Source organism: Taurulus bubalis (assembly GCF_910589615.1).
Source record: "Taurulus bubalis genome assembly, chromosome: 8".
Lineage (NCBI taxonomy): Eukaryota > Metazoa > Chordata > Actinopteri > Perciformes > Cottidae > Taurulus > Taurulus bubalis.
The window spans coordinates 19,305,305-19,326,985 of NC_136596.1; the positions used below are offsets into that span (position 1 = coordinate 19,305,305).

At 42.2% G+C, this 21,681-nt stretch overlaps 2 protein-coding genes across 2 annotated transcripts; both read left to right on the forward strand.

Annotated features, from left to right (window-relative positions):
• Window positions 1–238: 238 nt before the first annotated feature.
• snrnp27 (small nuclear ribonucleoprotein 27 (U4/U6.U5)) lies at window positions 239–3,690 on the forward strand. The gene is made up of 6 exons (XM_079221732.1): window positions 239–397; window positions 1,475–1,610; window positions 1,995–2,089; window positions 2,204–2,283; window positions 2,991–3,055; window positions 3,379–3,690. The coding sequence occupies exons 1-6, from the start codon at window positions 361–363 to the stop codon at window positions 3,431–3,433; spliced, it is 468 nt and encodes a 155-aa protein (XP_079077858.1). The 5' UTR covers window positions 239–360; the 3' UTR covers window positions 3,434–3,690.
• A 1,741-nt stretch (window positions 3,691–5,431) lies between these two features.
• On the forward strand, window positions 5,432–17,739 carry mxd1 (MAX dimerization protein 1; the record flags this gene model as incomplete). The annotated part of the gene is made up of 6 exons (XM_079221731.1): window positions 5,432–5,510; window positions 6,171–6,270; window positions 11,818–11,847; window positions 15,614–15,728; window positions 16,819–16,975; window positions 17,543–17,739. The coding sequence occupies exons 1-6, from the start codon at window positions 5,444–5,446 to the stop codon at window positions 17,737–17,739; spliced, it is 666 nt and encodes a 221-aa protein (XP_079077857.1). The 5' UTR covers window positions 5,432–5,443.
• Between the last annotated feature and the right edge of the window lie 3,942 nt (window positions 17,740–21,681).

Sequence of the window (21,681 nt, forward strand, 5' to 3'; positions counted from 1 at the left end):
ATTTCTTTAAATAACATATCTGTTTCTGTATTTACAGATGTAAAATGTTCAGTATAAGAACTATAATATATTGATGATAACACTAGTACGACTACTCATTATTAGTCGGTGCTGAAGTACGGGATCAAAACCTATGGGTGGTGCTAAGGCACACAGTTGTGAAACACTGACGGCTCTCCTCCGCGCCGCTAGAGGGCGCTCTTCTGAAGAAACGTCACCAGAAGCTCGTGACCATAAAACACACAACAGAAGAGCCTGACTTCGGAAGCAACCATTAAGCCAACGAAATACACATATTTCTCGGCTCAAATTGGTTTGTTTATACGATTACATCGATTTTACATTTTATTTATTAGGAAAATGGGAAGAAGCCGGAGTCGATCTCCTCCAAGACGAGGTAAGAAACTAAAAGGAAGTTGGCTAATGTAGCTAACGTTAACACTAACCGCTACGTTGGTCAGCCTGTGACGTTGTTTTATCGTATTTTACACGGAGAACGATATTCATGTTCATATGATAATGAACGCGTTTCCTTTCCTTCATGACTTTACAGCTTAAAGTGTGACTCGTGTAAAGCGTCATTGTCGCCTTTCTACGTTAACTGACATTACACAAAGTCCAAGATGTTTTGCCGAATTCCTTTTTAAGTTTTGACGCATTTCTGAAGCTGTAAGTTATATTTGACTGGTTTTGTAGTTGGAACATTCAACTGTTTTTGAGCATATTAAGTTTGTTATTAACAACACCAACGTGGAGGAGCCTGATGATCTTAACCTGTCTGGCCTCTGATTAGATCAGTACACGTGGTACCATGTTAGATACATACTCTTTCAATAAACCTTATTTCTGCATCCCTGATTGGTATCATGTTATCTCGGGTTGTCTGACACTAAATACCGGTGGTGATGTCTCTACCAGTAATATGAACCTTGAGTGTCTCCACATTTGACAGATTCATATCAATATAATGATGATTGTGGTGCATGAGGAGCAGCACTCTTGTTCCAACTTTCTCAACCACATACTGGTTGAACTGCACCCCATGAAGCAGGGTTTGCATGTGAATTATGAAGGAACAACTGTATGCTAATCTCTTCTTTCAGTGATCAAAAGTTAGCGATTTGAAGGAAATGTAATTTGACAACACTGTAGTATATGTAATTATATCAACAATAATATATACACAAACTATTGTGAGGCAGTAAGAGTTTCAAAGCATGCATCTTCTCCACTGAACAGTTTAAATTATTCACTGGCTGTATGGCAGGCATTTAAATGATGTCTTTGCATAAGAAGCATGTACATACAAAACTCAGTTGGACTGGTGCCAATGACATCAGGTGTAGCCTATTTCAAACAGAAGAGAAGGTCTTAAATTCACTGTGTGGAGAAGAATGTTAATACGTGGATGTCAATTTGCCTCGTTAATATCCACCAGTTTAATGCTAATGTATTCTCGTTTACTCTTTTCCAGCTGAGAGAAGGCGTTCCCGCTCTACTTCCCGGGAGCGTGAGCGAAAGCGAAGAGAAAGGGATCGCTCTCGTTCTCGAGATCGGGACCGAGAGAGGCGGAGAAGTCGCTCACGATCTCCTCACAGGAGACGTTCAAGGTGCGTTAAGAGATTTTATATATATATATATATATATATATATACACACACATACATACATACATACATACATACATACATACATACATACATACATACATGGCTGCAGTCATTCCTTTTATGCTATCCTGCTGCAAAAATATGTCCTAAATGGTAAAGCTTTAGGCTGTATATTGCCACCAAATACCAATCTAGTAAATTGTCACAGAAAGTTAATGTTTAGAGTGCACTTTTGGTACTCTTTGCCCTTTTGAGAACAAGCATGTGTATCTGCAAGCTTTAATAGACTTGCACAAATCATAAACAATATTCATCCCTACAAGGCACTGAAGTGTCTGACCTCAGTAGTCGTGATAACCCGTCCACCTCCCGTTCCCTCTGCAGGTCTCCCCCCAGACGTCATCGCTCCTCCTCCCCCTCCCCCTCTGAACAGGACAAAGATGCTAAGGAAAAGACAGCAAAGACAATTACGATCTCGGGTATTAGAATTAGCAATTTCAATATGTTCCTATTTGCTATATTCACATGAATTAAGGAGTAAATTCAGCCTTTTCTATGCTTATGACATCAATGTTTTTGCCAAAACTTTACAGAGGAAGACATGGAGGGCAAAACAGAAGAAGAAATTGAGATGATGAAACTGATGGGATTTGGTTCCTTTAACACCAGCAAGGTAATAATAGCACGAGGGCATCCTACGTTCTGCACCCACAAGGAGGTGCAGTTTATTTCAGAAGAAGTTAATTCCACAGCTGAACTGAAGATAGGCATACTGTTGCATATCAATTTATCAGAGTTGTGCTTAAAGTATCAGAGCATTATAGGACTCACATTGTAGGTAGCTCCTGATTATGTAATGGGCACTATTCACATTTACATGCTTCTTTTGACGATATGAGGAAGGTCATGTTCCATATTTACAATGCATCTTTTTTCTGGACCACAAGCTATCCCTCGATTTATCTCCTTTTTTAATTTATGGTATATGCAACTGCTGCACAGTAAAATCCTTCCCGTGGCTTCCTCCTGTTTCATGCTTTTCTGTGACGCAGCTGCAGATATGTGACGTTGAAGGAAATACGGAGTTGGCCACTGAAATAAAACTCCTTTGTTAACAAAATTTTGGTTCAGCTCAGTATTATAGAAACACATTTGAAAACTGCCATCATGGTTGACCAACATAATGACTCATTGTATACAGTAGTCTAATCTCAACCTAATTCAGCACGACATTTTAGCTTTATGATTGTTGTAGAAGTTTTGTGAATACTTATCTTCCAAATTTGTTTTTTGAATTAAAGGAACAATAGAAGTTGAGCAGAGACTACTACATGTTGTTAATGTGTTACTATTTAACTTCTGTAATATGTTTTCAAACAGGGGAGGAAAACTGATGGATCAGTCAATGCGTTTGCTATCAATGTGAGCATGAAGAGAAAATACAGGTACGTCAACAAAACGAATGGTTCTAGCTGTACAGAACTGTTCGTTGGTTGTGCAGCATCGCAAGCACATGTTTTTATTATATATTGATCATTTTAAATGTATTGTCCAAACCCCGGTTTTCTGTGGAGTTGAAGTGTCAACTTTTCAGTCCCCTCGCAGTGAGCGCGCTCAGACTCATCCACTGTTATTGTAGCCAATCACCTCTGCAGGTGTTTCTATGCGAAGATCCCGGCTCTCCTATTGGTGCTTGATGATGTAATCTGCTAGTGTTGCGAGGGTAACAGTGATGTAATGTTTTCTTATTTATTTTTTTATTTTTTAGGCAGTACATGAACAGAAAAGGTGGGTTCAACAGACCTCTGGACTTCATCGCCTGAAAGTATCCACAACTCATTATGATGCCTGAGAGGCTAAGCTCCGTTCTCCCCTCCATATTAGTGGATGACATTGTGTTATTTCAAACTTGTTTTGTATTACACGACAATTTTGTATATACTGTTTTCTTTCTTTTTACAAGTTGGTCTCCTACCAATACTCAGCTTTGTCGGAAAATGGACAGGACAATGCATGTCATTTTGTGTTGAGGTGTGTGTGTGGAGAGTTTTATTTAAAATAAAGTCATTTTTAGAATGTGTTGCTGCAGTCCTCATTATGAAAAGTAAATCAAATGCCATAATGTGCAGGGACAGGTACTTGTATGTAGGTGTCAATGTCTTAACGCTAACATTTAACATTTGTAAATTGATCAACGTGATCTTAGTACTGGTACTATGGCGTCTAGAGCAACAGATAATCTCAATGCTGTGTAACGCATTCTACAGTGAGAGATTTCTCTTGTTTATGCATTCTTGTGTGGTGTTTTTTTGGTTGGTGTCACCTAATTTAATCCAATTTGGTTTTATGTTTAAACCTATATGATGGGCTGGTTTCTCCTTCAATTATCAAATTGAGTCCTGGAGGAAGGACGTCTTCCAGCAGATGCACCCATTCCGGTTTTTAGTTTAGGTCCAGGTTTTTCCCCCTGCTTTAAAATGGGCAGCCGTCTCATTTTGAGGCAGGTTTTTTCCTGACAGATTTCGGCGAAAACAATGGATGTGCGTCTGCGCGGATGCATTCTTTGTGATTGGAGAAGCAAGAGACCAATAACACGAGAACATGTGAATCTGACCAATGGCTGAACACGCGATAAGACAAACAACACCACGGGAGCCAATCATCGCCATACACCGCGAAACAGCATGGCAGAGAGGCGTGTCTTCGTTCAGAAGCAGGCGTTGTCACTTGAGCTCGTGCTCATCGCGACCAATGGCTGACGAGTTTATCAGGGACTAACCAATCACGGTACACGAATGTGTTCGGCAGAAACTGTGTCCATTTTGGCTCAACGCGGTGTGCCTTCGCCAACGGAATCAAAGGACCAAAATGGCGGAACCAGGTTCTCAGTGGCAGTCAGCTCCGACCGTCTGTACGATTGACAGCGTAAACGCCCAATAGGAGCGCGAGTTGTTACGTCCAGTACCCAATCACATCGCTGCACACAGGAGCTTTGTGGCGAAGTACAGTAGTTTGCAGTCGTCCAGATCAACAAGCCACTATTTTGGAAGCAGTTTGATAAACACTCACTGTTCCTCAGTTGATGTCAGTCGCTATCTGCGTTTCCAGCAGGGACGTTTTACGCGCACTCAGCGATAAGCCAGCACAAAACTAGCCAGCCACACAGCCCTGAACCGATAAGGTTGGACGACATCGCCAGCTGAACTTTTAAGACAACTAACGTTCTCTCGTTTTTCTATAATTTTCACATCAGAGACAAGCAATCGGTCTTGTTTTCCGACTAGCTGACAATATACACAACCGAGCTAGCGAGAACGTTTCATCGTTAATCTGGCAACTTGTCACGAGCGCTAAACGTTAGCCAACTTCTTTCTTTTTTCACCAAACAGAGCAATACTCGGCTTATTTTTTTTATGACAAGCAACCCCTTTTTATGACAAGCAACCAGCGGGTTTTTTTCTCGAAGAACTTGATAGAAAACCGTTGATATTTTGTTTGACATAACTAATTGCTGAATAAAGAGGCCAAAGCAACCTTAGCTACTGAAGAAGTGTCAGCCTCAGCTAACACCAAACCCTTGACGTGAACCATTTCTAACAATCATTAAGGAATAGGTCAGTCCTGCGTTAACTGATTGGTGCTGTATTCAGGACATTTAACTGTTAAGTAGCCCGTTTGTTACCCTTTTAACGGTCGCTCTCGCCTTAAAAAAAACTCAGCTGACAGACCAGCAAGCCACCTGAGAAGGAGCCCAGTGGTAGGAGCTAAGGCAAGGTGTGTAGAGCCACAGAATCCCTCATCGGATTGTTATATTATCAGTGTTATTGCTGAAAATGGCGGCGATCGGAATGGTGCAGATGTTGATCGAAGCAGCCGAGTACCTTGAGCGCAGGGAACGAGGTAACGTGTATTGTTTTCTACGGTCTGTTTTCTGTGTGAAAAAATACAATGACATCACTCCCCCTAAATCACGCTAATGAATGCGCCTGACGTTTTTAAGATATGTTATAATCCTGTTGCTGTCCTGTTTATTTTTTGTATTTTTTGTATATTAAGTAATCGAGTAAGGTTATCGGATTTTGCAACCGCACAGCAGTATGCATCACCCAAAACAATATGTGCTCACAAATATTAATATTCAGACATTTGGGGATGTTTTGCAAATGTGCAAAAACGTGCATTTTCCCTATATGATAATGAATAAAAGATTGAATGCATATGTGGCAGATGCAGTCAGATGCAGTAAGATGAGCAGGGACACTGTTCACGCAGGCCCCTCCTTTCCCTCTGTTGTGGTTTGCTAGTGGGGTTTATTCCAGTTCAAGATGACATCATTGTCCAGGCTGAGGGGAGAAATCACTGTATAAAGATACTGCATGGAATCCATCCATTGCATCCCTGCACTTTAAGCACAAGACATTGCTACTGAATTCCAAAAGACTCAGGATCAACTGTGGCACATTTTGCAACCGTTCTATTTTGGTTTCTTTTCACTGTGGCTATATTTTGTGCTGCCAGATATCTGGACACGTGACCGCTATGTTGTTTGTTTGCTTGCAGAAGCCGAACACGGCTATGCCTCCATACCACCCTTCATCAGCACCCAAGAGAGGGACAGCTTGAAAAGGAAAAGCAAAAGCAAGAAAAACACAAGTAGCAGGTAAAGGCATCGCAGCTCCTTGTGGCCAGAACATATACAGTGTATGATTGTTCAGCTCTGCAACACATAATCTCATATCTTCAAGTGTGTCCCCACTGAGCGCAGCAACGCTCAGTCATTGTTTACTGGATTGGTTTTTGATTTTTACATTGCACATTTGTAATTTGCCCTTTGTAGTGACATAATCATAAATTAAGACATTTAACATAATTTTGTTTTGCTTTTCTTTCTTTTTTTGGTGCTGCAATTAGATATATTTCAAACTCGAGTAATATGAAATTCAACTCACTGCCGTTTTTTAGCGCCTGATACTACAGAAAAAGGCACATGATAATACAAGATGTGGCTGCATTTATGAGTCAATTGGGTTATGGCCTTGTTTGGACGACCACTTGTCTGCAAAGCGTGTGAGTGACAGCAGCAAACATCAGTCTGTCTGAAAACGAATGGCCTCTCAGTAAGGCAAACTGGGTCAGTCAAGGTGACAGCACACGACATTTCACAGAGGGAGCATGTCCTGACAGCGCCAGTCAATAGACACTACTGCACACACTCAAAATTCTATAAATCAATCATATCGGGACAGATTTATGTTGCACCCACACCCCACAAATCAATGTGCACTCTGTGATTAGATTGTTGATTGGGTTTCATGCAATTGTGAAATTTTGTTTGTGAAACTTGTTTGAACACACAGCTTCTGAGTGCATCGATTGTTTCGATGGAGAGGATAAAGAAGCTCCATGATCGAAGGCAGCACTAGTGGAACCATATTCTATAGGACCTACAAGATTTGAGTGTGTTTGTGTCCACATGTATTTATGAGCATATGCACAATAGAAACACCACAATTAAACAACTAATTGGTGCAAAACAAGTTTTAGACTTGCTTTAAGGTCGAAACATTGGCCTGCTAATATAGAGAAGATGCCACCCGCCGTAGCGAGCCGTCTTTTCACTATGTTATGTTATCTTTCACAGAGTGTTTTCAGTTCATAAAAGTTAATTGTAACAATTTGGTTTGCCTAAAATACCTTCTTTAGCGTTGAGTTGTACTCAGCTCTGCCCTCTCTGGTTCACTTCTGGTTCCAAAAAAACAAGATGGCGACAGCCAGACAAAATGCCAAACTCAAGGCTTTAAAACTGCATCCCACAAGCCAAAGGGTGTTGTGACTGACTACATCCACTTCTTAATAGTCTTTGACATTTAACCCACTCAGTTTGATTGTAGATGGGTTGAAGAGGTATGTCGGCAAAAAGGGCCCACTGTACCTCATCAACTTCCACTGGAATGAATGCCAAACACACGAGAGAAGGATATAAATAGGTTTATATATAGAGCTCTTACCTTGTGAAACTCAATGTACAGTATACATCCAGCTGAAATAGCTGCAACCATGTACGTGACATTCTGAAACAGAATCTCTGGCATTAAGCCCACTGCATGCAGTGATTGATCAGGTGTGCAGAGGTGAGAGAGTGAGCAGGATTTTAACTTCTCTCTCATGCTTTTGTTTTTGACTCTTGACACAACTGCTTCCATCACTTAGTATGTTCAAACAAGGGCAACATCATAAATGTCCTCTATGAGTTACTGTCCAAACATGTTCACTTGAGCCATCACGCATTGCCCCTCCCTATCTGTGATGGCAGACCAATAGACGTTGTTGGATGACACGTTGTATACACTTGTATGTCTGAGGAACTTCTTGACTTAAAGTGTCCTCTGGATGGCCAAGTATCCAATATACAGAGCCCATTATGTGAAGCATGTACATTGTGTTCATATATATGCTTGTTACCCCACATAACCCAATGTACTTATGCAGCTATGTTATCGGCAGATCTAAAGTTATAAGACTGCTATACACAGACGCTTGAGTGTTCCATACCATCTTACACGCCACTAGTTAATAAGTTGATTTATTTTTTCATTTAGTGGTTTAGTCTGTACAATTTTTAAGAACATAGGGAATAGCGTCTGTCACTTCCCAATGTTCAACGGATGGTCTTAAAATGTCTTGTTTTGACCAACTGTCCAAAACCCAAAGATATAAACACTCATATAAAAAAGTAGCAGCTACAACCAGAGAATGTGAAATGAATGAGCATTGGATTAATTGTTTAATCGTTAATCAGTTGGAGTCATCTGCCAAAAGGATTTAAGAAATTATAATAATGACCTGCATTTCATTGTATAAATGCGTACATGTGTAATACTGCTTTTTTAAAAGGAACTTGTCGATATTCAAATATTCGGTTTAGCCTGTTGGTCAGGATTTTGTCCGTTGAGCTTAACTTGGTCAATTGAGTGCAGCAGGAATAAGTAATAAAACCTGTATGAGTCAGCAATTTTGCACTTTTGGTTCCTGCATCACAAAGTCAATGATTCTGGTTAAATGTCTGAAAAAGGGTTTGTGTTTAACACAAGGTGAAGAGATTTTTATGTTATGTTCTACCACATAATATATATCACTAAATACCCCTCGTCAAGTTTCTAAATGAGACCACAAAAGAACATCACATCGACGAGTCCGCCTTCATCTTCATGTAGGTGACATGAAGTCATGCTATGTCATAAACGTTGTTTACCACAGAGTTTATTTTCAACATTAATCCAAAAGCCAATGGAAAAATCCCATTGGCTTTTTGACGAGGGAACCAGTTGGTTAACTTTTGGGTTGGCCTACAAAAGTGTGTCATCCCTGCAGCACTATTATGATGGGGACAAATCTGTAGAGCACTAAAAGGTGCAACATGTTTAGGTGACACTACACTTTTAGACATACCCTGTGGAGAAAATGTGTGACTAGCTTTGTATGTCAAGTATACTATGAGCTGCTGCAGGTTTGTCCCCCAGCCTTTAAATATTTGTTGTTTAACCACAAGTTTATGTTCAGCAATCCTTCTATGATCATCTATGAGCTTTTAATCAGCTATTGCTCATTACTATTCGAGAGCAGCTGAGCCACACTTGTTATTAATAAGGGTCTTCTGCTCAGCTTGGATTATTTGATGTGGTCTGGTGTGAAGCTGGCTCTTGATCATTAATAGGCAGACCGGCACTATGGCTGAATGAATTTGCCTCTTTGGGAGGAAAGGGGGGATTTCTGACAGACGAGAGTGGACTATTAATTGATCAGGCATAATACGTTATTTTGTTGCGTTTGAGACTTGGTGAAAGTAGGCAGGCATGTATGTATATGTATATATGCATATATGTATGTGAAGCCACTCAACCCAGTATGAACAAGCTCCTCCAGTTTCTGTTTAACCATAGTGTGGGTAGTGGGGGAGGGGAGTCGCTGTGGGTCTGGCATGTATGTGTTCATGTGTGTCAGTAATAGTACTCCCCCATCCCCCTCATCTCTCTCTCTCTCGCTCACTCCCACTTGTGTTTTCTCTCTCTTCTCACCTCCTCCATCCCTCTGTGTCTTTCCTGCTCTGTTCTCTCTCTTGGCAAGCAGTGGAGAGCACCAGCTCCTCCATTACATAGGTCTTCCCCCACGCTCCACGCACAACACTGTGCAGCTACAGTGCTCTATGATCTCGCCATCCGTGTTGAGCAGGCAAAAGCACCATACTCACTCACCACCCTGTGTTGTTGCTCAGGTGTTTGTGGCTGAGTTGGGCAAGAATCTTCTCGTCTACAATTCAGTTCTCCAGTTTAATCTGATAATCTCAACTTTCTCTATCAAGGACCCCCAAACAGATAATAGCAAACAGCGCCCATGTAGCGAGACAGTGTCCAGGGATCTGTCAGGGAAGATTGAATGTCAACACTGTATGTGGAGTTTAAAGACTCAAACTTATTATTAGAATGATCAGTCATTATCTTGACATCGCCCTGACTAGTCAGTACCAAGTGACACAGCCCATCACTGTCTTTTTCAGGAGACACGGAAGCTGCGACCGTAGCTGCCATGAGCAGTTTCACAATGATTTAAGAGTCCTTCTAGTTGAGGGATCAGACTTACTTGGAACCTTCTCAAAAGGAAATGCGGGTTTCATACTACCGTTGTCTTATTTTTGCAGTGTTGGACATCAATCCTTTCTTTAATAGTAACTGTAGAGCAATGTGATGATATAGAAATAGAGCAATCCATACATAATAGGGGTAGGGTTATGGGGACAGGGCCGGAGGTGGGGAAGTGCCTGAAATGTAGCCTGAATAAGTGGGATCATTTCCCTGCTAGCGCTGTTATGTCACCAGCGGCTGTCTGCCCTGCACAGGAATGCACACTGGCTAGAGGGGGCTAAGTGAGATAGAGAGCACCTAAAGCTGAAACAAGATGGTACACACACACACGCACACACACACACACACACACACCCATTGCGGTTCAGAGGTTGCAATATTGGAAGACATTATCTCTTAGCTTATTTCTGTCAGTAAATTGAGGTGGATCAAGGTGTAAGTGTGTGCGAGTGTCCTCTGGGGATCTTGGCCATGGCTTGGGGACTGTGTCGAGCCCAGCAGAGCTGGAGGTGCAGACAGGCTATTTTGGGCCCTGGGGTGGGTGGATCAGGAGGTCAGGTGGAGGTTGATGAGCATTCAGGAATGCTGAGGGGAATCTCTGCCTTTCCCGCTGCCGGCTCAGCGGCGGAGCAACTCTGTCCCTCCATTCTGTCTTCATACCTTTTCTACAGAACAATAACAGCGTCAGTCCCGCCTTGAACAGGCTGTGAGAAAGAGGGCTACTGCAATGCAGAAGTCATTCTGGCCGCGAGCACACCTCCATCTCTCAGTTTACCTTCAGCACCGTGTCCTCTTCCCACCCCCGCCTCTCTCAGTACGACATGCACAGTGGATAATCGGGCAATTTGAGGGGGCATAGTCCCTCGCTTCTGTTTGTAGTTACTGTTACTATGTTTACCCCTGGCCTCTTTATTACGTATTTGAGTGGGGTCCTTAAAAAAGCACACGTGTCCTCTGTAGAACGAGCCACAGGCAGCAGAATGCTCAGCCTGTTTTTCCTTACAATCTCATTTTGTCAGCCGTTCTGACTGCTCAAAAACTCCCACACAGCCTTTTCTTCCTCTCTCACTCCCCTGCTGTAAGGCCTTGGATTGCTGTGATGGCACACAAAGAGGAAACCTTACCCTGTTTAACCCTAGAACAAATAGTAACACCATCACTAACGTCGGGTATATTCTACCCGATATAATGTACCTGATAAAAAATACTTTTTATCAAAATATATTAAACAATACAAGGCAAATTGAAGTACTCTTCTCTTATTCTACCCTATAGAACTTCTCATGAAGCGAAAAACATGTATCATGGGGGGGACGCTCAAAATCGGGTTGAAACACGTGCCTGTTGAAAAAACAGTGATCGAGCAGAGAGACACGCCTGCCTTCAATAACGTCAGTGAGCAGCATGAAGCTACACAAGGACCCACGCAACTCAGACAAAAGCCACACAATGAAAATTACGTAACCACAATCGCACGGGTAAAAATCACCCGACGTTAGTGTTCTAGGGTTAAGCAATGTCTTTGTTAGTATGTGTGGTTTCTCATAATATATGTTTTATCTCCACAGGTCTACGCACAATGAAATGGAAAAGAACAGGTAAGTCAAAATGTCCTGTGTGTGTTTTCATTGTTGAGCATTGTTGCTGTTCCTCTGTTACCATGAACAGTGTCTCTAAATTATGTGTTCATTTGACTCAGAATTAGAATGAAGAGAGAATGTTAAATACATTATTATTTTCATGTTGGTACTATAATAAGGCCATGATTAAATGTTTAAAAGGAAACTGAAAATGCCAAATGGATATTGAAAGGGATATAGGGTGGTCGACATTTTAATTTGAGCACGCTATCATGCGAAACTAAGATGATGAACATGGCAAACGTTATTTACTATAAACTTTTTTGTAAGATAATGCCACAGCTGTAATACCAAGCTGTGAGGATTGTAATCAATCATTTATGTCAAAACATAAATGAAACTGTTTTTCAGGAGTTCATCAGGGACACATTTTAGGCCAGAAAACTAATATGTAGTTAATTAATTAAATGAGTTGGCCCGCGTCAGTCTCAGTGCTTCCACACTGCCTGTGCTAGTTGATCCAGCCCAGCAGCCAGAACGAATAATATATGGCACGGAGGGCTTTGCTCGAGACTCAGCCCTCTGCATGTGTGTGTGCATGAGCGTGTGTGTGGAGACACCTGAGGCCCAGCAGTCAGTCAAAATTACGACCACAGCCCGTCGTATTACACTTGAAAACATTCATAGCCTTTAGCCAGTTTCTCCCACCAGTAGCTTGATGATAGAAAGCCATCATAGGCAGATAGTAAATTACTCATGGCGACCTACTGCCAGCGAAGCCAGAGCACTGCAACGAGACCCATCCCCCTCTCTGGTAATTTGCCTCAGTGAAATCTCCATACACACATTCAAAGTCCTAATTTGTACAACTCCCCTCCCCATACGCCGTTGCACACAGAACGAAGAGCGTGCGCATGTTTACGTCCACGTAACACGACTCCAGCCACCACCACGCCTTTTTTGCCTTCCTCCCAGCTGGTCATGAGCAGCTACTGTTGGGAGTCAGAGAGTGAGAGCGAGGACACTTCGCTTCTGGCCTTCGGCTGCACACACAAGCCTGTAGCTCCACATACACCTCGTCTAATGACACACTGCGCTGAAGCCACACTGCACCAGAATAACCTGTTGGTGATATAGCGTTGTGTGTTCCAGCTGCAGCGATTTTCTATCACTCCGACATTATGTGACCTGTGCTTTTTCCTGAGTCTGCTGTGCGGCAGGGTTGTTTAACGAACATTAGCTTTCCCTGCTGATTATGTTAGAATTACACTGCCAAGGGCATGTCAATGTTATGTAATGGCAGACCTCATGCCCTTTGGAACGAGTCAGCTGAGAAACAGGCACTTGGTTTCAGCAGCTGAACACTGTTTTGTATTGTAGCCTCAACTTGCAGAGCATGTGTGTTTTTAACAGGCCAAGGGGCAACGAGGGACTGGTCATCTGGAGCGCTGGGCGTTTTCCCATTGGGCTGCTTGACAACTGGGGCCGCCGCAACGCAAAATATACACATTTTAGAAGAAAATAATTGTCAACACCTGCTTGAATACAAGTAGCCAATTGCTGTGTGCTACCAGCCAATTACTTTTGAGCCAGTTCATGCTAAAGCTTTGTTCATACTCGCGCGCGGCACCGCAGCGTTCACGCTCAACACGCTGTTGGTGGTTCTTCGAGACGCCAGATGGCGTACAAAAGAAAATCTATGAAAGATCCAGAAGACAATGAGTGTTCCCGGCAAAAGGCCATAAACCGTAAACTCGTATCTCATATTCATGGACTACTTTGTCACCTTTATACAAACCCTGTAAATAAATAAGTTAAGTATTGAATGTCTTTATAAAGAAAGCATTTTTGATAGTGGTTTGATCTGTGAACTATTTCGGCGACTGTGGCTAAGTGGTTAGCCTGCCCGTCTTTCAATCAGAAGGTTGATGGTTCGCGCCGCGGCCCCGCTATTCCATGTTGTTGTCGCAAGACACTTAACCCCTAACTGCTCCCGTTGCTGTGTCTGCGGTGTATAGAGCAAAAATGTAAGTCGCTTTGGATAAAAGCGTCAGCTAAATGAAATGTAATGTAATTTCATTGACAGTCACGTCTAAAAAGGTAAACACTGTTAGCTCCGTCTGCACTGTTAGAGCTGTTAGCACCGCTGGCAATGACTGTTAGCATCGAAATGCAAAGGACGAGAATATATTTGAGTGTGTCCTCTGCCCACAGTGAAATCAGTCTTACCGTCCGATTTTGAATAAAGTCTTTCCGGATGTGACGCTCACATCAGGATTACTTGCAGCAGACAATAAATGAACAACTCATTCAGCCCTCAGCTGCCAAAAAAACATTTTTTACACTCACTCAGAAGAGTCTGACGTACACATGCCCACGCGCTCAGGCACACACAGGCATACAGACACGTACACACTCTGCCGAGGCTGTAGCTGGAGGTGTGTGTGGTGTAACAGCGGGTCAAGCGGTCGCAAACACCCACCAGACCGTAGCAACTGCCAAGGCTGCCAGCTTGGAGCGGCTGTGAACTGTGTTATAGGACAGCGCACATTAATAATGGGTTCAGATCTGAAAATATGTCGATCAGTCTTTGGGCTTCAGCACGGTTCTGTTTGATTCTTGTCAAGTGAGAATTTACACTGTTCCTCAGAAATCCTTGCATCATTATGTACTATGCAGTAATGTTGCAATGCAGAAGAAGCAAACAGGAGAGTCTCATGACTTGTACCTGTGCAAACCATTTAGTCACGACCGCTTATGCGAATGATTAATGATTTGACTGATATTTATTTTCTGTATCTCTCGATCCCAAAGTTGCATTAATACGGTCTTATAATGGGCAGGTGTGTCCTCCAGTGTGTCTGTAGTTCTAAGTATTGAACTGTCAAATATCTAACGAAAGCTTGCTCAGATACACACTTCACTTTGTCTTTAATCGGATTTTAAGTTTCTCAATTGTCGATTGTATTTTTTTCAGGCACATTTATAAGGCTGTTTGTGTACAGACAACTCTTAACGTTTTAGAGGGTTGGCTTCTATTTTATAGCAAGCTGTTACGCCCCCTTACGTATAACAAGAATCTACAGCCGCGCTAGCAGTCCTGTGAGGTTATACTGAGGCACATTGTTGAGCTAAATGCTAGAATCACAATGACAGCATTCACCTTCTTAGTTTTGGACGTTAGCATGTTATTATTTTCTGATTAGCACTAAAGTCAAAGTACAGCAGAGGCTGATGATGCAATGTCAAAGCAGGAATTTTGTGTCATAGACTAAAGTATTGGACAAACTGAAATTTGGACCTGATGATGGTAGTTCGGGAAAAGTTAAGGATTAAACAAGGTCATGACAATTCATCCTAAAGCGACATGGATGTTGGTACCAAATGTCATTGCAATTTATTTCAATTTATTGGTACTAGTTTAGAAAAATTCAGATTGTTCTCTGCTCTAATGATAAGTTGAATGCAGGCTTGCATAAATAACAAATCATGTAAAAAATAATATAATAAAATATAATCATAATTCAAGATGCACCCACTAGATTTTTGTGTTGTTGCTTTCAACCACATCTCATTGTCTTCATGAGCGGATGTAGCTCAATACTAAAGTCACTTGATTCAACTGGGATGACGCCCATGAGATGAGTCACTTACTTATTTATTTACCATTTCCAAGGCCAAGAATAAACTTGGATTTGAAAGGCTCAACAAATCCCATGCTTGTGTGTAAAAAGCTAATCATGTTTGACAGTTTCTCTCTTTGTTTCTTCTCTTCTATCTTCAGGCGGGCAAATCTAAGGCTGTGTTTAGAGCGCTTGAAATCCCTCGTTCCATTAGGACCAGATGCCAACCGGCACACCACCCTCAGCCTGCTGATGAAGGCAAGAGATCATATCAAGGTGCGTGTCTTCATGTGTGCATTTGTTTCCCAAATAATCAATGTAGAGGCATATCTAGCACATTTAAATGCAACTCAAGTTAAAAAAAGACACAGATAAGATGCATAATATGGCATAAAGTCTTTTTACATTAAGACGTTTAAATAAACAGGTGGGAAGGATATAGGGTATAACATTTAAAATATAATACAAGTAAAAACTTAAAAAAGACAAATACCACGCAAAATAAAAGTGCAATATTAGTGCAAATCTACCAATTTAAATTAAAAGGTAGTCTTCAACATAAAGGTCTTAAGTGTAAAAGTAGTTCCAGTTGGTGTAAATCTTTTTTGGTCAAGATAGATTTGATCTAATAACTAAATGCACCTTAAACCATGTTTTGTTCTGACTGGGAACAGGTAGCTGGCCTGTGGAATTCATATGGAAGAAGTAGATCAGAGATCTATTAAGACTTTGAGCCATTTAATAATTTGTAGACAAGCGTTTTTTTTACTTAAAAGAAATGGAGTCAAAAGGAGCCTCCACTTTTATTCTTTTGTCTTTCGCACCAAATACAATGATCTCAGTTGTGCCATTATTTAATGGAACATTCTGGTTCATTCAACCATTTAGTTAGTCAATGCAATGATGCAGCAAGTCTATTAGAGCACTATTAGTCAGTGAACATGCTCAATTGTGATAACAGTGTCGTTGGTTTGCATGATTCTGCCTAACAGGGAGCATGTAGAGGTCTGAGGATGGAGCCTTGGGGAACTGAACATGTCGTGCTTGATTGCTCAAATACTGTCTTGTAGATAGGACTTGAACCAATCTAGGACCAGTCTGGCAGGCCGGCCCAATGTATCACACTGTCAGGCAAGATTGCATGCTTGACTGTCTCCAACGCAGCAATGAATTTGCAGTCTTAGTGCTGTGGTAGGGTTCGAAAACAAACAAACAAACACACACACACACACACACACACACACACACACACACACACACACACACACACACACACACACACACACACACACACACACACACACACACACACGCAGCAGCTTTGACATGTTCTCCTTGTGTTGTGTCGTCTCTTCCCACCCTGCAGAGGTTGGAGGAGAGCGATAGGAGAGCTCAGCATACTGTGGAGCAGCTACAGCGGGAGCGGAGACACCTGAGGAGGCGCCTGGAGCAGCTTGGGGTGGAGAGAACCCGCATGGACAGTACCGGCTCCACTGGGTCCGAAAAGTTTGATTCTGACCAAGGTACACACACATAATACACTGTTCTCCATGAAAAAGTTAATTTATCAGGTGAATCCAGATGAGAGCCAGGCGATATTAAACACACCGTAAATGACATAGAGCCTCGTATCAACATGATATCAAAGTTTGGTCATAACCGCTCTCCTCCCTTCAATTGAATTATGCAAAATACCACTGAATACTGAGAACTAATAGTACTTTGACCTACTCAAAGTCAATGCTTTATAAAGGCAATAAACAAACTTTCTGCACTTTAAAACAATATAAATTACAAAAGATTTGTATGTATGAACAATGAAAGTTGGAATAAGGTATTGTCATATTCCCTCAACTATTTCAAACACGGGGCGCAAAACACAATGTCTTTACTAACAGAGATGGGCTGGACGCGCATACAGTATCATGAACGCATACCTGCAGATTTAAGTTATGCAATTAGCTCCGGCCTGCTGTTGCTGCCTGTACAGGGTTCTTTGTGTTTGCAGTACAGCAGCTCGAACAAATTATGAGAATATTAAATAATCTTTCAGGCCTATTACAATGTTTGTGTTTTCTTTGCTCCAACAGAGGACCTGGATGTGGATGTGGAGGGGACGGACTACCTGCTGGGTGACCTGGAGTGGAGCACCAGCAGCGTTGGCGACTCGGGGGACGAGCGAGGCAGCCTGCGCAGCAGCTGCAGCGACGAGGGCTACTCCAGCGCCAGCCTGCTGCTCCTGCAGGACTCTCAGGAGAGGGCCAAGCAGTTAGGCTGCAGCCTATAGACGGCACTGGTCACTGACCCAACTCCAGATCCCCCCCCCCCCAGATTGCCTCACCACTCCCTAATCTCGCTCAGACCTCACCATCTCTCTCCGTCCCCACTCTCTCCATACATACCAGGACTGACCAAGTCGGAGTCCTCTAGTCCAGCTGGGCCTCCGCGGACTTTCTGTTCCCACAACAATTTCCATCCAGACTTCAGCACCTCCAAGACACCCGCCCACAATCCAGCCCATCGTCAGCGGTCAGTCACCCAATCTGCTCAGCACCAATCAAACGAGTGGGATTTTAAAGACACTCCACCCCTCCATCTCTCCGTCCATTCATCAGAAACACAACTTTCAGCCAGAGAATGTTACCACACAATATCCCACTGCCTCTTTTTCTATGCCTCAAGAGCCATGGGAAGCACTTATGAGATTTCACCCCAACTTCACACATACTTAGACACACATGCACCCCTCCATTGCTCCAGCGAGACAGAGTCCTCCCTAAGATGTGACACTGACATGACGCTCACCGGTCAACCATCTGTGCATGGTACTTTGCACTTACGATTGCTTTTGTAAACAAAACAGTTTTTTTTTTTCTTTTCTTTTTTAAATGCTGTCTCTAAAAACTTAAAGAACCCCCCCCCCCCCTCCTCCTTACTACAGATGTTGCAGTAATGTTACAGGATGAAGTGAGTGTTTTAAAAACATGCCAGTCGTCTACTGTGCTGTAGTGACACTCAACGATAACGATGTGTTGTGTTCGACTGTTTGGGCCGACACCAATACGTCCCTTAGTCCCCAGGCTTTGGCAGGCGCGTATCTACCCTGTGATTCTCTGTCCACACCTGCCATTCAGTCAGAGGTAAAAAAGTAACACAAAAACAAAACAAAAAGATTTGTGCAGCATGAGATTGTGAAGGGATGGTTTTAGGGGTGGGTTTGATGTGTTCTGCCTCTCTCTGATGAATGTGGCGTTTTTACAGCATCCTTTTAACATAAATGTGTGTTTGTCACGTCTGAGCCTGGCGACGACAGAGGTCACGAGCGGGTTTGGAAACGTTTTAGCCCCAGCCTTCAGGCTGAACGCTGGTATATCTTGGCAGGTGGTGGGACATTTTTCTGCACTACTTCATCACTGCCCCGTTCACCAGGTATTAATAGGAAAGGAAGAGCCTATCCACTGAGAGCAGTCGAGAGACTGGAGCACATTCCATTACAACGAGAGGACAGGCAGGTAAGATTGAGAGCATTATTTTTTTGCAAGGAGAGGTTCCTGACAATTATTTATGAAGGGAGAGTTCAGTTTGAGACGCGCCGAGTCAGCCTGAAAAAGAACAGGCTTTCACTTTTTTTCCGTGGGAACACACACTGTGTTCACATATAAAATTTTTAGAAAACCACAGATTTTCCGTCCTTTGCCATGCCTATTTAGCTATGTATTGTTTCTGCAAAAATGTTAATGTAAATAGTTTACAGAAAGATCTCTATGTCTATCAACAAAATGTATTTATTAGATATACTCAATATATAGATGAATATATAGAAATATATTTAATTAGTCATAGCTTATGGTCTTCTTGTGAGGTTTATTGAGAGTTTATAATGTGTAGTTTGTTTGCACAGCCTAGTCAATCCATAGAGTATTTATAAATGTCTCTTGTGCCTCGAGGCTTTTGTGTCGAAAATCAAATGTTTTCTCTGTGGTTGATCATAATTTTTAGCTGTTTTTAAAGCTATTTTGCCCCTTTTAAATATGGGAATAAAAGGACAAAAAAAACTGAATAATTTATAAAAGATAGAGTTAAAAAGTAGTAAAATGAGAGGAGCTGGTGGCCAGGTTGAGCAGTGGTGGTGACTCCTCTGGCAAAGCTGTGTTCCCTGTTCGCACATCTCCGTGCCTCGGAACCTCAAACAAAATGGCTGCTCCGCTTCGTGAGAATTTAGCGTTTTGTTTGGGTCCTAATCATCACAGGCAGGGAGAGGATTGCAGCTTTTCGAATGTAGACGTCCTCGACCCTGCAGTGTAGCAGCACAGTGTCAATAGACTGTCCCTGCTCCTGCTTTCCACCACTTGCAAATCTCAGTTAACGCATGTAGACGAATCAGAAAAAAAATGGATCTAGGAATGTTTAGTGTTTGATTGTGGAATGCTGCTTTTATTTTATTTTTTTGTTGTATCAAAACTTTTTCAAAAAGGAGAGGTGCTGTGTAGCCATGTTAAAAGGGGGACGGACTAAAGGAGACATGTAATGAAAATAAGGTGTGAGTGGGCAGTTGTGTTCACGGAAAGGCCGTGTTTGCGTGTGCGTGTGCTTGTGCGTGTTTCGTCACTGTCTTCAGAGAGAATTTTTGGGGGCGGGTGGTTTTAAAAAAAAACGAAAAGAAAATTGTAAGTCAACATTTCTGTTCTGGTTCTTTGTTCATTTGTTTACTAGTTAATTGCAAAAAAAAGTCCACTTTACAAAGACTTCATGTATTAACCTTTAAGCATTAATGTCTGTCCATGGAAGTCTACTGTTTTATCCTATTTTCCGTGCATGTGTGCGTGTGTGTGTGTGTATGTGTGTGTGTGTGAATCCCACATGCTGCGTGGGCATCCACGGTGCAGGCAAGGCAGGTATGCGTGGTGGGGCAGGTATGCGCCAACGATCACCTGCATACTGTTGCTCTTCACCTCCACCCTTCCTCCCCTCTAAAAACCCTGGTGCTCTCAGCATCTGCCTTAAAGAAGCAGGTGCTGAATCTCTCAAAGAACAAGACTACAGTCAGACCAGTTGTTTAAGCTATAGGTTCCAGCTTCAGGGGGAACATGTGTTCATGTGTATATTTAATTTTTGCACATTTTGTCCCTGCATACAAAGTGGCTGATAATGCCTTAAGAACAGACACAACCTAACAGAAGTATATGATACGTATGGGTATATATGATATACATCAGCATGTATCACAAGGGCCATTCCTTGTCATTGTGACCGTCACAGGCGTGGTGCTGTCATGCGTTACACAACACAAACACACACACTCAGCAACACACACACACCGCGTCATAGCTCCATGAACATCGTCGTCGCCTGCCGCCTTTCTCCTTAGAAAGGTCAAATGTATGTTTATTGAACAATAAGGAGGGAGTTTTGTGCACTTACTTTTTAAGAATTGGACAATTTGGACGCTGTCGTCTAAAGAAATCACTTCAATTGTGGAGAAGAAAAAAAAAACTTTGAAAATGAATCGTGGAGCAGCAATTTGTAGTTGCCATTGATATTAAAGGAATAAAACATTTGAAACCCTTGGTTACCTACCTATCACCTTGTTGTTGTCTAAATTTGTGGTTCAAGTCACAAAAGCCTGCGAGGAAGGTTCTAACCAGGGAACCCAGCACACCAGTTTCTCATATGATGAATAATCTTCATGGAGAGGTGGAACAGACGTAATAAGGAGGTTTTTGCACAGCAGATGAAAGACGGCTACACGGGGAGCTTGATCCTCGTTAGCCAGCCAATGTTTTTCAGAGTAATCTGCTGGCCAAATCCCAGGTTTGTCTGATCACAGCCATCTGACTGCTGCTCAATAACCAACACAAACAGCCGGAAAAAGAGGGGGATGAGCATCTTGAAAAGCACCTCGCATCCCTTCTGGAGCTCTCTGCTGGGGGAGGGGAGCCATAGGAAAAGGTTTTTTTTCCTCCCATCATGGGGAGGCCTAGTTCATTGTTGGCTCCGATACCATTTAAATGTATTGTAGGACATTACAAGCAAAAGGATGTGTAATTTCATGTTGTGATTTCAGTCATTATTGAACAGCATTATAGTCAAGTGTTATATCAGATGTATCAACCGTGTTCCATACTGTCATCTTTATGCTTAACTGGTCATGAATTAGCAAGCTAACAGGAGATTAATCAGTTATTTCCGTTGGTTTAGAAACTTATCGCTATGTTTTTGAATAACTATG

What these genes read in the sequence shown, in the direction of transcription:
- snrnp27 (XM_079221732.1), top strand. Translation starts at nt 361, where the DNA reads ATGGGAAGAAGCCGGAGTCGATCTCCTCCAAGACGAG. An exon ending in GTTCCTTTAACACCAGCAAG is followed by an intron (nt 2,284 to 2,990) that starts GTAATAATAGCA and finishes GTTTTCAAACAG; the next exon opens with GGGAGGAAAACTGATGGATC. An exon ending in AGCATGAAGAGAAAATACAG is followed by an intron (nt 3,056 to 3,378) that starts GTACGTCAACAA and finishes TTTATTTTTTAG; the next exon opens with GCAGTACATGAACAGAAAAG.